The 13,646-nt window shown below is 45.6% G+C and overlaps 3 protein-coding genes across 5 annotated transcripts in view; 2 read left to right on the top strand and 1 right to left on the bottom strand.

The window, feature by feature from the left end:
* The window catches only part of kek5 (kekkon 5), a 116,328-nt gene that overhangs the window by 9,038 nt on the left and 93,644 nt on the right, over positions 1 to 13,646 (bottom strand). For 2 of the 3 annotated variants that reach the window (XM_015185689.2, XM_033381669.1), the window contains 2 exons: positions 13,124 to 13,260; positions 7,512 to 7,665 (listed from right to left, as the gene is read on the bottom strand). The gene's annotated coding sequence lies outside the window, so the exon portion shown is untranslated. The remainder of the gene's footprint in view (positions 1 to 7,511; positions 7,666 to 13,123; positions 13,261 to 13,646) is intronic. The other variant, XM_001355452.4, reaches the window with a different exon arrangement.
* LOC117184959 (serine/arginine repetitive matrix protein 4-like) lies at positions 4,935 to 5,573 on the top strand. Its single transcript, XM_033384224.1, has one exon. The coding sequence runs from the start codon at positions 4,935 to 4,937 to the stop codon at positions 5,571 to 5,573; it is 639 nt and encodes a 212-aa protein (XP_033240115.1).
* Positions 6,414 to 7,020, top strand: LOC6902120 (RING-box protein 1-like). The gene has a single exon (XM_002133615.3). It carries the CDS (start codon positions 6,519 to 6,521, stop codon positions 6,969 to 6,971), a length of 453 nt encoding a protein of 150 aa, XP_002133651.2. The 5' UTR covers positions 6,414 to 6,518; the 3' UTR covers positions 6,972 to 7,020.

The following is a 13,646-nucleotide window of genomic DNA, read 5'->3' as shown; positions in this document are numbered from 1 at the left end:
GTTGTTTCTCGGCACATCTCCTGGGTAGATGAGGTCCAAGCACGCTACCCTGGGATTCAGAGAGGACTTCAGAGAGGACTCCAATATTTGATGGATGTTTTGTGTCGCTTGGGTGACATCCAGTAAGACATACTCTCGTCTTTCACATGATTTTCGTATCCTAGAGGTTCAAAGGTTCATGGCATTGCACTGTTGATGGGTGGGAGTAGCTTTTCGGACCTCTTTGACAGGGCAGGGCAGGCACTGGCCCTTTCCGGCTTTGAGATGATAGATTTCTTCCCTTCATGAGTACAATAGGGGCCATTATTATCATGCTGTTTATATTATATTATTATCCTGGCTTCCAGGATCATTTTAGGTGTTTCGGTGCCTTGTTGCTTGATGACTCTTGTCACTCCCCGTGCTGGGAGAATGATAGACCTGGTAGCTTCTAGACTGCTGGCTAGATGAAGCACAAGGCTTACACAAGATATATACAGATTTGGTCTTTGCTGGTGACTCCCTTCGCAATCAATCTGGAGGCCCAACCATCTCCCTTTAGCAGTTCATGCTACATTTACTGGACTCTCTGTCTTCTCCAAGCATGGCCTGATATGCCCTCAAAACATTGATAATGGCTCACGAATTTCATAGACTATAATACTCGTAAATGCTTTGCACAGAGTAGGGGGACCAGCTTGAGATCTTAGAAATAACATTCGGCATCTTTTGGCAATATCTCTGCTCGACTCAAGGTAGAAACCACGTACTTGGCTTAGAAATCAAGTGTATGACAAGAGGCAGCATCCCTAAACACAGCTCAAAATATATCGTAGTTTATTAAGAGTTTGTGGTTATAGTTTGGATTTTCCACGAGCAATAAGCACTGGTCAAATTTGGACAAAACTGAACCATTTAGTAGTAGGCACTCGGAGATCTGTTGAGCCCGATGTAGGGGCTCAAAAGAACCTGTAGTTAGGGTAAACTCGTACCTGTTAATAGCTGTGATAGAAGCTAGAGTTGTGTTCACAATGTAATCGATATTATCATTTGGATAAGCAACAATAATCTGGCAACACTGTCTCGCATTGCCTAGACGATAAGCAGTTATCGGACCCTAGCAACACTGCGCTTGTGCCCTGTATATCGATGTTCTTCTATCGGATTCAGTCTCTTTGAAATGCCTTTCTGGATAAGGGATAAGTCTCTCTGCGAAACTTTCTCTGGTATGACATTCGACTAAATCTGTTTGCATTGTGCCACATAATAAATATTGTTACAATGAACACCTAAAAAAGTCAAAGACATCCAAAAAGAGCCAGATAATAGTAATGTGATGCCACTTTTAAGATTACTTGTTGGGCCTACGAGATATTATGCACTAAGCTGGAAAATCTTGTGAAATCTATTAGATGGCAATCCATTATGAGCGCCTCTCGGTCTTCGTCCCATACCCAAGGCTCCATATGGCTTTCGTCTGCTCACAATTTACATGTAAATGATCTACCAAATGTGGTGTTTCATATGCTGATGATAGAGTTCAAGTAGGCACTATCTATGTGAGTAATAAGGAGCTTAGTTCCACAAGAGAATGGGCACAGTTTGAGTGTGGAAAATGACAACGAAGTGCCTGAAGCCGAGTGCTTTTTATAAAGCAAGAATCAAGTCTATTGGAAACTGTAGGTCTGATGGGATTATTTGACAATTATGCCATCGATTATAAGGTTTATATATTCCGTTGCCAATCGATCGATAAGGATACGGTGTGTTCCCGGCACTGAAAAGGACAGCAGGTATTGCCTCTTAATAAACATACGATACGTCGAACGACACAGCACCGGCAACGCCACCTGGAAAGGCAGCATAGTGCATGCGAAAAGTATGCAAATTGAGTGCAATTTGCAGGCAAAGTACCTCCAAGGGAGCAGGCCGGAGACGGGGGCAAGCGGCGGTGAAGCACAAGTGGAGCGCCGCTCATTATCCATGCCACGGCAGAAGAAGGCGAGCCGGAGAGCTGTGGCTCTGGACTGGGTATGTGCATTGCTCCTTGGCTCCTTCTGACCCCAAAAAAAAGCGCATTTACTCGCACAAATGTGTTGATGATCGACAACCTGGCTGTGGCTCTGGCTCTGCCATGAGGGGCCAGGGGACGAGGACGATTATGAGAAATACTTTTTGAAGGTTTTACTTCCCCGAACACGTCTTTACTTTCCTGATGAATGATCGAGCCTCGATCTAACTCCTTTTCATGTGGCCGTATCTTTGGTATTTTCCTAGAGTGGCCGTATATTCATGGATTACTGACCCACGCTAGGGATGCCGTACAGACTGATGGGGCACTGATATCCCACCACAATAGTGGCTCTCTTTAAAAGATGATTGCGTTGAAGGACTGGCCCTTGCGGTTGAGTGCTTCAGGAGGCATGGAAAATTGATACTTTCTTTCGCAAAAATTCAATTTCCATCGAAATCGCATTTGACTGGCTCGACGGAGGGAAGGCTGCTGCGTATTTAAATGCTTTATGGTTTCAGAACAAAAGCTAAAAACAATTCATAAAATCGACTGGGGCGCATGGGGGCGGTGTGGGAGGCGTGGTCGTTGCACAATCAAACAATAAATCTTCCTGCCACCAAAGTTACACATACTAAGCTTATTTGGATTTATATACCCCCAGAATACCCCACCCTTTGTGCGCCCAAAACTTTTCCAGTCCCCACCATTGTTCCCCCGCCCCCGCCCCACTCACCTCCAACCCCTACATCGCAGTTTTTCTCTCTTCTCTGCATTTAACTTTTATGCTTATTTTTATTATCAGTCCCGATTCGGTCTGCCGCGGGGGGCGTGGGGGGTGGGCCGTGTTGCTGGCATTTTGCACTCGAAGAGATTTCAGAAATTTGTTCGCTTTTTATTTGCTGCACACACGGCAACCCTGGCCCCCCCGGCACAGGGGTGTAGGAAATTCGTTTAAATGTGTGTAAGAGCCAGAAGAAAGGGTTTCCGACCCCATAAAGTATATATATTCCCGATCAGCATCCATAGCCGAGTCGTTATGGCCAAGTCTGTCTGGCCGATCAAGCAGCTAGAACTCAGAAGCCACCCAGGCAGTGGGAGATGGTTTACTGGACACCTGGACAGAGCCTAGAGCCCTGGCAGAGCAAATGCCACAGAAACCACCAGAACAGGGGCAGTAAGAACAAGGACATGGACTGTGGCAGCGAGGAAAGAGAGTCTCAGAGCAGGGATTGGATATTTTCATCAAAAGATTGATAAAGAATTTGGATAAAAGGAATAATTTGGGCACCCTTAAGTCTTGTGAAACCATACGGATAAGGTCCCTGCAGATCTCTTCTACGAACTTCCAAACAACGTACGTATTCCCCTTGAGACTGTACTTAATATAGACAAATAATTAGGGATATCCTGGCATCATTTTGAAGAAACGGAACCCTGCTTTTATTTGCGAATTACCCAAAAACCATTGCGGCCAAAAGAAAGAGAGGGAACACCATGTTTTTGGCCAACGGAATCACTATTCGGTGGTTGGACATTTTGCACGTGTTTTCCAGCAATAAATAAACACGGATACGGGGTGGAACGGAAGTATTTTTAGATTTTTCTTTATGCCCTGCAATGCTACTGTCACCGCTGGTTGTTTGAAATTTTAATGATACCTTTTATTGGATGTACAGATACATCAGATACATCAGTTTTCCAATCACTTTTCTATAAGATGGTCTTACTTTTAAAGGCCTGACTTTATGGCATTATTTTGTACAATTTTTTAAACGTCAAAAGGTCTAAATTTTGTCATAGAAAACTTTTGAAACCAACCATGTACGCGGATTTGAATATTTGGTAATATATACAGTGTTTGCTCAAATGCATGACTCCATTCAGGCATGGCTATAACCGTCCGTCTGAACACCTGGCTTAAAAAAGGAAAGCCACGCCCTAAATCTGTATATTTATGGGAATGCAGAACTCTTCTTTGGCCAGCACCACTGCTGGCTAAAATAACAAGTTTGCTGTGAAATAGATCGCATATTTATTGAATGCATGACTGGCAGTGGTTTGTATTTTTAAAGGTTGCAGTGTGGCCAAATGTGAAAGTGGGGAGAGGCCCCTAAGCTTAAATTTGTGCTGGTACTGGTAGAGATTTGATCGGGATTCGTCTAAAGATTGGCTGCTTTTTATTGAGAAAGGAAAGAACAAAAATTCTTAGGATGGCCGAGAAAGAGAGGAATGTTTTGAATCGTCAAAAAGTAGGAAAAAGTCTTGGGAATATTTTGAGAAAAGTCTTGGACTCGGTTTGGTATTGGTTCTTCAGATTGGCTTACTGAAAATCAAGGAAGGAAGGAAGAAAAAAGGAACTATTCCATGTCTTCCAAGGCCAAATTCCTTCAAATTGTCAATGAAATATCATCGGGAACGGTGGTAAGAACGCCTTGAGGGCCTGTCCCATACAAGATCATATTTTGACCACTTTTCATGTGAGGTTTTTTTGTCACTTAAAGAAGCCGCAAAACGCAAAGTTGGCTAAAGAATAATGGGCTACAATTGTGTAAAGGAATACAAAAATTTATGAAGAATCTTCGTGCTGTGATCTCCCGATCCTTGGCGACTCTGTTTATCGTAAGAGACCTGTATGATATGGAGGGTTTTGCTATGATCCTAACCAGCCAAGAAAATGCTACTCACGCGCGATCGTTGCCCGCAACTGCTGCCACCCGACTGGCCCGGCCTGGACGAGGCTTTCCGCGAAATCCGTAATAGCTTGTCGGAGAGCAGGGTCTGTCAGCATTTCGCTGGAAGCGCGGTAAACATTTGTGCTGGGCACAGATCGAACAAATGTTTTTCTGCAGCAACGACAAGCTGGCGTCTGGAGTGAGTCAGCGCCCAGCAAGAGTCGGGTGGTGGGCGGACTCATTTGGCTGCTTGAGCCCGGGCCTGGCGGATGGAGAGAAAGGTGCGCACCTGCAGAGGCAGGCCTCCCCCTACCGTAGCGATAGCGGCGACGGCTGCCCCTCCTCAGCACAAGCGGCGCCGCACCAAGGAACGTTCAGAGCAGCTGCCCAGCATGCCGGTGCTTATCGATCAAGAGTCCTTCCAGCCAGAGCCCTCCTCGCCCACGCATAGGCATAGGCCTAAGAAAAAGAAGGCCAAGAAGCACTCCAGGCGGGATAAGTCCGGGACACACCGCCGTCATAGCCGGCACAGTAAGCCCGAGGAGGAGGAGGAGCAGGAGGAGCGGCATGACGGGGAGGAGGAACGGAAGGACATGCTGCAGACGGAGGAGCTGGTGGGCAATGTCTCCATTCTGGAGCAGCTGCTAACGGACAAGCCGAGGCAGCATCGCCGTCATCGCCGCGAAAAGAAAACACAACCAAAACAGTATCATCGTCATCGCCGTCAAGACGCCCCATCGTCAACGTCAACGGTCTCCACATCTACCTCCCCCAGCACCGCCACCAGCCCCACCAGTACGGTGCGACCCCGGCATTGGTTTGGCCAGAAAAAGCGCATCCTGGAGCAGTGGCGCAGGGAGCACTCCCAGCAGCAACAGCAGCAAACGAGGGGCGACAGTGATGGCTAGAGGCTAGAGAATACCCCCTAGGATAATGGACTATGCCAGATCAGTAGCCCATGGATTGGGCACAGTACGAGGACGAGCTTTGAGAGCGCCTGAGGAGCGAGTTACGAAAGCCAAGGCCCGATCTCTTTAAATGTATTAATTGCTTTGTTTCATTTTTTTATAGTTAAGGAATATACAAAAATAAAGATCACAAGGATTGATTCATTTTTGAAGATTTTACAGGCATAAAGTAGAGCCGCGGCCCTTTGCCACTTCTTTTCTTTATGCATGAGGCATTGCTATTGGCCTATATCGATAGCTGACATATCGATAAGAATGCGCTTCCTCTCGATATCGCAATAGACATAGGCAGAGCCTGTGTCTTGAGGATAACTGATTTGAGACGAGGAAAGAAAGCTAATATTGGCGGGAACATGGACGAAAGAAACTTGACGCTCATATATTTTTGTTTTTTTCAGCCGAGCGATGCTCACAGATGCCCACAGCTGCCGCAAGGGCCACGGCTCGTTCCATTAAAAGCGCAAACGTAGGGCGGGTAAACGTAGGTCGTCCAGTTGGTTCACACAGTGCTTCCGACTTCTGGTTCATTCGGTTCAGACCTCGTTAATATGGAACCAGTTCAGTGGCTCAGTGGGTAGACGCTTTGCTGTGTCTGGGCCTCGGTTAAAACTGAGTGAAAATGCCAACAAACTAATCAAATTTCCAACATTTTCTGGGCCTTCTGAGAAGCGTGGCAAGTCTCCCTCTGGGCGTCTGAATGAGTGCTATTCCGCTTCTGGTAGCTTCTTGATTTGATTTCTTCCGGTTGTGGAAATCCCAGACGATCTAGTGACCTATGAAACCCTGGTCAGGACTAGAACAAAAACGTATGGACCTAACACTTTAAACATTTTGAACCAAAAAAAAGCCCAAATTATTGGTATTGTTTGTGAAAATATCATAGATATGGAAGACGAAAGAGAACAGAGCTGCGAAGAGGAACAGCCCCGGAAGAGCGGGGGCTACGAGGTCGCCGTGGGGTCGGACACGACAGCCACGGCCACTGCAACTAGTCTTGATAGTACAGATAATACTAGGGTGGATGCCGACAACCAGCCCTCGTGCAGTGCAAACTGCGGTCCGAGATCGGTACGCTTCGTGGTGAAAAAGTGGAACGCGGTGGCCCAGTGGTCCTGGGACATAGTGGTGGACAACTGTGCCATCTGCCGCAACCCGATCATGGACCTGTGCATCGAATGCCAGGCCAACCCGAACCTCAGCTCCTTTGACGAATGCACCGTGGCCTGGGGCGTGTGCAATCACGCCTTTCACTTTCACTGCATTTCGCGCTGGCTCAAGACGCGCCAAGTCTGTCCGCTCGATAATCGCGAGTGGGAGTTCCTGAAATACGGACGCTAGCCACTGGACAGAGCCGAGACATTCAATAAAGATATTCAAATGCAAACAATGTTCTAGATCATTCTCCTACAGGACATACCCGCTACTCATTCAGAGGGCGCACACATTGCACGACGAAGAGTGTGTGAGGGAGAGGTAGGGGGAACAACAGAATTGTGATTGATTTGAATAAAGCAAAATCATTCCACTGTACGCGATTTAAGCCGATAGAAGCCTCCCCACAACTCATCATCAGCCGATAACCATCTATCGATAACCATTCTAAGCACAACTGTGAGCGGGAGGGAGGCTTTCGTGTCAAGTCCTAGAGAAAAGCTCACATAAAAAGAGACGCTGGCCAATAATTCGAAGCACTTTTGAACCCAATCCATTATGCTACCTATAAGATTCAAATTCCCACATACATGTGCTCGTATTCTTGGTCAGTAGTCGATCTACCAACTCATCTCTAGTCGAATGATTCCACCATCTACATATATACGAGAACCTATGCGATCCATTTGGTTCATTGGTTCATTTTCAGTGCTTAAAAGTACTTACCAATTTCGATTGTATTCAAGGTCCTTATGCTTTCTTGCTACTCTCCCTGAAGCTGTCCTTGCGGCTCGTGTTTTCGCTGACTTGGTATTGGACTACAGCCACCTCACTGGACCTCATGGGTCCGCTGACAAAGGCGACCTGCAAGAGCAGATGGCTGCAGAGAGAAAGGACGTGGATGAAGCATTTTTGAAGAGATGCAGAAACGTGCTTAAAAGAGTAAACTTAAATGCAGATATCTCGACAAAGTACTCAAGGCTTAAAGGCCACAGTTTTGGCAACGCTTGAGCATTAAAAGATGTATAATGGAAGCCTACCGCTACAGAAGTCTTGATTGAAAGCGGCCGGTCATCGCAGAGGTAGTGACTACTTGGACAGTTGGGCATGAGGCATGATTATGAGGCAGACTCTTGTTTCTTCAACTGTTTCTGATATGCGTGGCAGCTGTTTGTGCCACACAGGTATCGGAAGGCATCGACAGCTGCCGGGAGTGATGGGGGAGTGGAATGGTGGCTCTTGTGACGGCTTTCCCTGCTGGATTGGATGGGATTGTGAGAGTACTACATCATGTGGAAACTCGATGGAAACTGATTCAGTTGGAATGTGTCAATCAGCCTTTCAATGCCACTTCACGTCTTCCCATCTTACGAATCATCGCACAGCATTTGCGGAGATGGATGGATCTTGAGTCCCAGAGGCATTCGGATTCGTTAACTTGTTGTGTATTCATTCATGGATCTAATCTTCATTGAGGCACTTCGGAAATCACTTATTCAGTCCGTCAGTCCGTGTTTCAAGTCCCATCCGTGAGTGCAACAAAGTTTCATCGTCTCTAGCTCTAGCTCTCAGCTGCCCCCAACTTTCGTTTCTTCTGCGTGCTTTGATGCATCACAAATTGGCGAAAGGCACTTGGCCGGGGTGCAGCATCGACTCTCCATTGGATGGTCTTTGTCTGAGGCTAGACTCCAGAGTGGCTGTACAATGTATACAATATTTTCCGCTGTTTCTTCGTTGTCCATTCTTCTTCTAAAGTGCATGCTTTGTGGCCCTTAAGCTAATGCGCCCGAGCCCAGGCTCCTCTCCTCGGGCCTGTGTCAGAGTGCTTTGATCTCGTCCTTCACGGGTCCCGCGCGTTTTCATTGTCTCTCGGGGAGCGAGCACCCGTCCCTCGGCTTGGACTAGAGCCAAGTAAATGTAAATAATTTCCAAAGAAAGCTCTCCCTTCCGACTGGCCCATTGGTGTGCGTGGGAGCGAAATGCTTTCTGTTTGAAGGTGTGCATCACTGCCGTTGTAATAGCCCAGGACCCACGATCTCTCCACCTGGATTCCAGGCAGAAACCGACTGAGGAGCGCTGCCGCATGACGCGCGACGCCTTAACCGAGCTGAATGCTCACGTCCAGGAAAGTTAGAGGCAGGGAAGTACTGGTGGATATAATATGGTAGAGGGAATCATAGTCCCAGCATAAGATCGTGATCATACGATAGTTCTATAATACAGATCAAATAGGTCATTAGGTGGAGAGGCTATAAGCGAAGCATTATAACACAGCTAGCAGTCGTAGTTCTCTTCCTCTCTATATTTTAGCCTTCCCTCATGACAAGGGCAAGCAAAATTGAGAGAGATCGCGTACCGATTCATTAACAAAGAGAGAACAATCATCAGCTGCGATGGTTATAGCGTATAAAATATATCGCATTTGCATACACCTCTGAGTATCGGGTATTAACAGTAGAGCCGCGACCCTTGCCGCGGCTCGCACTCCGAAAATAGGTGGTTTTGAGGGGAAACTAAGTCCGTTGCTATTTTATGGGCACTTGTTTTATTTGCCAGAGAATTGCGATTGCCCAGAAGAATGACACAAATTTAAAACAATAAAAATTTCGCACAAAAAATGTAACTTTGTTGTTGGCACCCAGCACTCTCTCTCTCTCTCTCTCTCTCCCTCTCATACACTCCAGCGATGGCTGCAGGCGTCAGCGCCACAGAGCGCGAGATAGAGACATAAAGAGACCCCAGAGATTTACGCCCGGTTTATCTGTTTCGAGGCAAACGGATTAAGTCGTTAAATCCGCTCGGATTTTTTCGCTATTGGATCCCTGTCTCTCGCCCCACGCCAGACCGATTTTGGGCGGGGGCCGGTGCCAAGGCATCGTCCGGGTGGTATGGCATGCCAAGGCTCCACTTTGCAGGGGCCACAACTCCGGATAAATGGTTATTACACTAGTACATTTTTCAGTTGCCGTTGTTCCCCACACTAAATACTAAATACCGGTTTGTGCGAGTATGTACCTTTCGAGGTGAAAACCAAATTAAAAGTTAAGACCCAAAATGGCTGCAGGCGACGCACAGTGGCGCCTCAGCCCAAAAAAGAAACTTGCCAGAAGTAATTTTTCTGAGCAAGCCCTTTTGGATTATTTGAATATATGTGCATACGCTTCTGATGGAGAATTTTCCAAGGCCTTCGAAAATGTGAAACTTTGAGTAAGTCGAATTTTTTTGGTTTGGTAGACAAGAGCCCTCCAAGTCGACCATTTTTTTTAGGTTAAATACAAAAGTATACCCTGTATCTGTATCTGTATCGTATGATTATGGTGTTTGTATCTGTAGTATATGGTATCTGTATCGTATGAGTATTGTTTGGGTGCCTTTTTTTTGGGGTATTTATTTTTTAATAAAAAAGAAATGGGCTTGTTGGTAGAACTCCTACAGAAATGTATATTTTTCCAACTATTTATTTGTTTAAAATTGATTAATTATCTGCTAGTAATGGTGTAAGAACTAACTATAAATTCGGGTGGTTATGAGAGAACAGAATATATAAATTTGTTAAGCTTTAGTTTGTAAATATTAAGAAAGTCCACGAATGTGTTGTAGTTTTTTAGATTTTATTTCCAATTGAAGAGCGTTATCCCCCTTCGTCTTATCGATCAACCAAAAGTCACTCCTTGAACCAGCTCCGATCTGTAGTTCTCTTCTGATCTAGTTCCGTAAAGTTTTAGTTCTGAAAACTACAACTATCGGACGATAGTTACTATCGATTACTGCATCGATACTTTTCCGGATAGGATTTGTAGGTAAACACCAATAATCGTAAAAAAGGTAAGTAAAAATGTGGGATAATATTACCTACCAAGTGCTACATTCTTAAGGGATAGCTCAGGGTATAAGGCATTACCAAGAGCGCTATAATTATGGAATAACTTGACCTATTTTGAGTATTTTTCTGATGTGATTTGACCTACAAAAATGCTACCCTGAGCTACTCGCAAGATCTTCTGTTCTTAAATGGTCTTCGACTATTTCCTAGAGTGATATGTGTCCCAAACTCGAGGCAAAAACAGCCCAAAATACACGAATACCTGAATATGCTCGATAAGAATGAACAGTCTTCTTAGGGAGATACTTGTGTGCACTTCATCCGAAATGGATCGAACCTCCCGAAATGGTAGTGCTGAGACCCAAAATCGAGTCAAAGGAGATCCCAGAAAACCATTTGCATGTGCCATCCATTCGAGGCTTATTCTCTCGCAATAAGCACACCATGAGCACCCAGTTGGGCTTTTCCAGTTGAACGGATTACAATCTACCCTGATCTTAATGGAGTTTTGTGCTTTATGTAACGTATTGTGGCGCCGTCGTTGATAAGGGACACTGTGCTTCCTCCAGATTTGTACTTTGTGATTTAATCAAGCGGGTCGGGTCGGCTCGGGTCGGGTCGGGGACATGCCCGCCCAGGCCCCCATTCGAGTTGCGTGCAAGCCTCGAAACGACCGGGAGTCCTTGGGCAGTGGCAGTGGGAGTGGGAGTGGGAGTGGAAGTGGGAGTGGCAGTGGAGTCGACAGCGACTTGTGTAGGCACCACAACGTAGCAAATGAATAACAAAATGATTAAAGAAAATCGCATTGTGCCAACACAAATTCACATATACATTTTATAGTAGTTGCTGCGTTTTTATGGGGAATTAAACATTTTCTCGTGATGGCCATCGCCTCGGATGTAGGTCAGCGTTGGGCCGGCAGAGGTGGCGGGCTCCAGGAGGCTTAGCATTGGACTGGTGTGGTCCGGAGGGGACCCCCCGTCCTCCCCCCCACTCGTCTAATTGATGGCCCGGAGTGCTCACTTTCCGAGCTGTCGCCCACGAGAGTTCCAGGTGCCGAGGGAGGGCTATAATGATTTTGGTCGGATGAGGACGGAGAAACGATCGATCAACAGGAATAGTTCTGAGTATTGGGTATTCCAGAATCGGGAATGTCTCACGTGTTCGGTTTTGATTTCTATTTCGATTTTGATTGCTGTTCGGATTTCTCTTTCAACTTCGATTTCTGTTTCGATTTCTGTTCCGATTTCCCTTTTGATTTCGATTTCTGCTTCGATTTCTGCTTCGATTTCTGCTTCGATTTCTGTTTCGATTTCACTTTCGATTTCTGTTTCGATTTCTGTTTCGATTTCTGCTTCGATTTCTGTTTCGATTTCAGTTCCGATTTCGATTATTGTTTCGATTTTTGTTTTGTTTCGATTTCGGTTCCGATTTCTCTTTCGATTTCGATTTCTGTTTCGATTTCTATTTCGATTTCTGTTTCGATTTCGGCTTCGATTTCTGTTCCGATTTCTGTTCCGATTTCGATTTCTCTTTCGATTGCTGTTTCGATTTCTGTTTTGATTTCCGTTTCGATTTCTGTTTCGATTTCTGCACCGATTTCTCTTTCGATTTCGGTTTTGATTTCTGCTTCGATTTTGGTTTCTCTTTCGATTTCTGCTTCGATTTTTGTTTCGATTTCTGTTTTGATTTCTATTTCGATTTCTCTTTCGTTTTCTGCTCTTCGGCTTTAAAATTGAGAAAATCTTTCCTTTCCTTGCGTTTCGTTTCGTTTTTGTTGATTTTTGTTCGGTTTGGTTGGGGTTTTCTCGACTCGTCTCGTCATTCCATTTAAAAAACAATTTGATTTATTTGCTTTGGCATGCAAACGCCAGCCAGCAACAACAGCCCGGTGTTGTGGTAGTTGTTGCCACTTCTGCCGCCGTCGCCGCTGCTCCAAAACATACCACACAGACTCCATATATGTACATATGTATGTATGTGCATACAGCCCAAGCCCAATATATAATTATAATGGCATTTTGCCAAAATGCTTCGCAAACAACACACAAGAACAAACACACAATTCTGTTTTGTGGATTGAGTGGATGACAGGGAATGGTAGGGAGTGGTAGGGAGTGGTAGGGAATGCTCGGGGTCTGGAGTGCCAGAGTGCCGGAGTGCCGGAGTGAACGTGTGGCTAAGCTTTGGACAATGATAGCAATGATAGCGAGCGGAAAAACAGCAACAGCCAACAGCCAACAGCCAACGACAACTGCAACAAAACACGGCTAAGAGCAGCAACAACCAGCAACAACTATGGCAACATCGAGGACAACGTTACCGAGGACATAATCCATTTTGGAAATTACATAAACCAAAACGAAAACGAAAATATTCAACAACCTAGACGGTGGGAAGGGGGGGTTGGGGCTATTATTTGATTTCCTTTTTGTTCTGGCAAACACACAGACAGACAGACACACACACACACACACAGATAAATGGAAATGTAATCAGGACACTAGATAGTTACCTCCAGATCGCAGAGCAGAGCAAGTTTATGGGTCCGCGCTTCCATTCGAGTCACGAATTGAATGGCAGCCGTGGGTGCAGCTCTTGGGTACAGTCTCGGTTCCTCGGGCGGCTTATGGGTCACTGCGGGGACGTCATCTGGAACGAGAGATTGAGGATGATGGCGGGATTAGCACTTGCGACAGTCGCAAAAAAAGGCGATCAATGACTGACACTAACTACTGGCACACACAGAGGGGAACATACATCAAGGACCTTCGATATTTATAGAGCTGTAGGCCAAAAAGGTTTCCCTGGCGCCAAAAGGCAAAGACAGATGCAGAGAACAGCCTTTAATGCCAAGAATATTCACATTATTCAGTTGTATCTAGACTTTTCCAGCCTCAAACTATTACCAGTTAATAATGTGTTCAATCTGTTTGTAAAGTCCTAAAAGAAAATCATTGTTTTCCAGAGTATTCCGCATATTTAAGTCTGCTTTTGGTCCACGAAACTCGAATGCCGTTTTCAATGGACTTCAGGAA

The sequence above is a fragment of the Drosophila pseudoobscura genome, chromosome X, assembly GCF_009870125.1.
Source record: "Drosophila pseudoobscura strain MV-25-SWS-2005 chromosome X, UCI_Dpse_MV25, whole genome shotgun sequence".
NCBI classification, from domain to species: domain Eukaryota; kingdom Metazoa; phylum Arthropoda; class Insecta; order Diptera; family Drosophilidae; genus Drosophila; species Drosophila pseudoobscura.
Note: the sequence above shows the minus strand (reverse complement) of the source record. Positions and strands in the feature narration are given on the sequence as shown.

Bases quoted from the DNA above. Each gene is read 5' to 3' on its own strand.
- LOC6902120 (XM_002133615.3), top strand. From the start codon at position 6,519: ATGGAAGACGAAAGAGAACAGAGCTGCGAAGAGGAACAGCCCCGGAAG.
- LOC117184959 (XM_033384224.1), top strand. From the start codon at position 4,935: ATGGAGAGAAAGGTGCGCACCTGCAGAGGCAGGCCTCCCCCTACCGTA.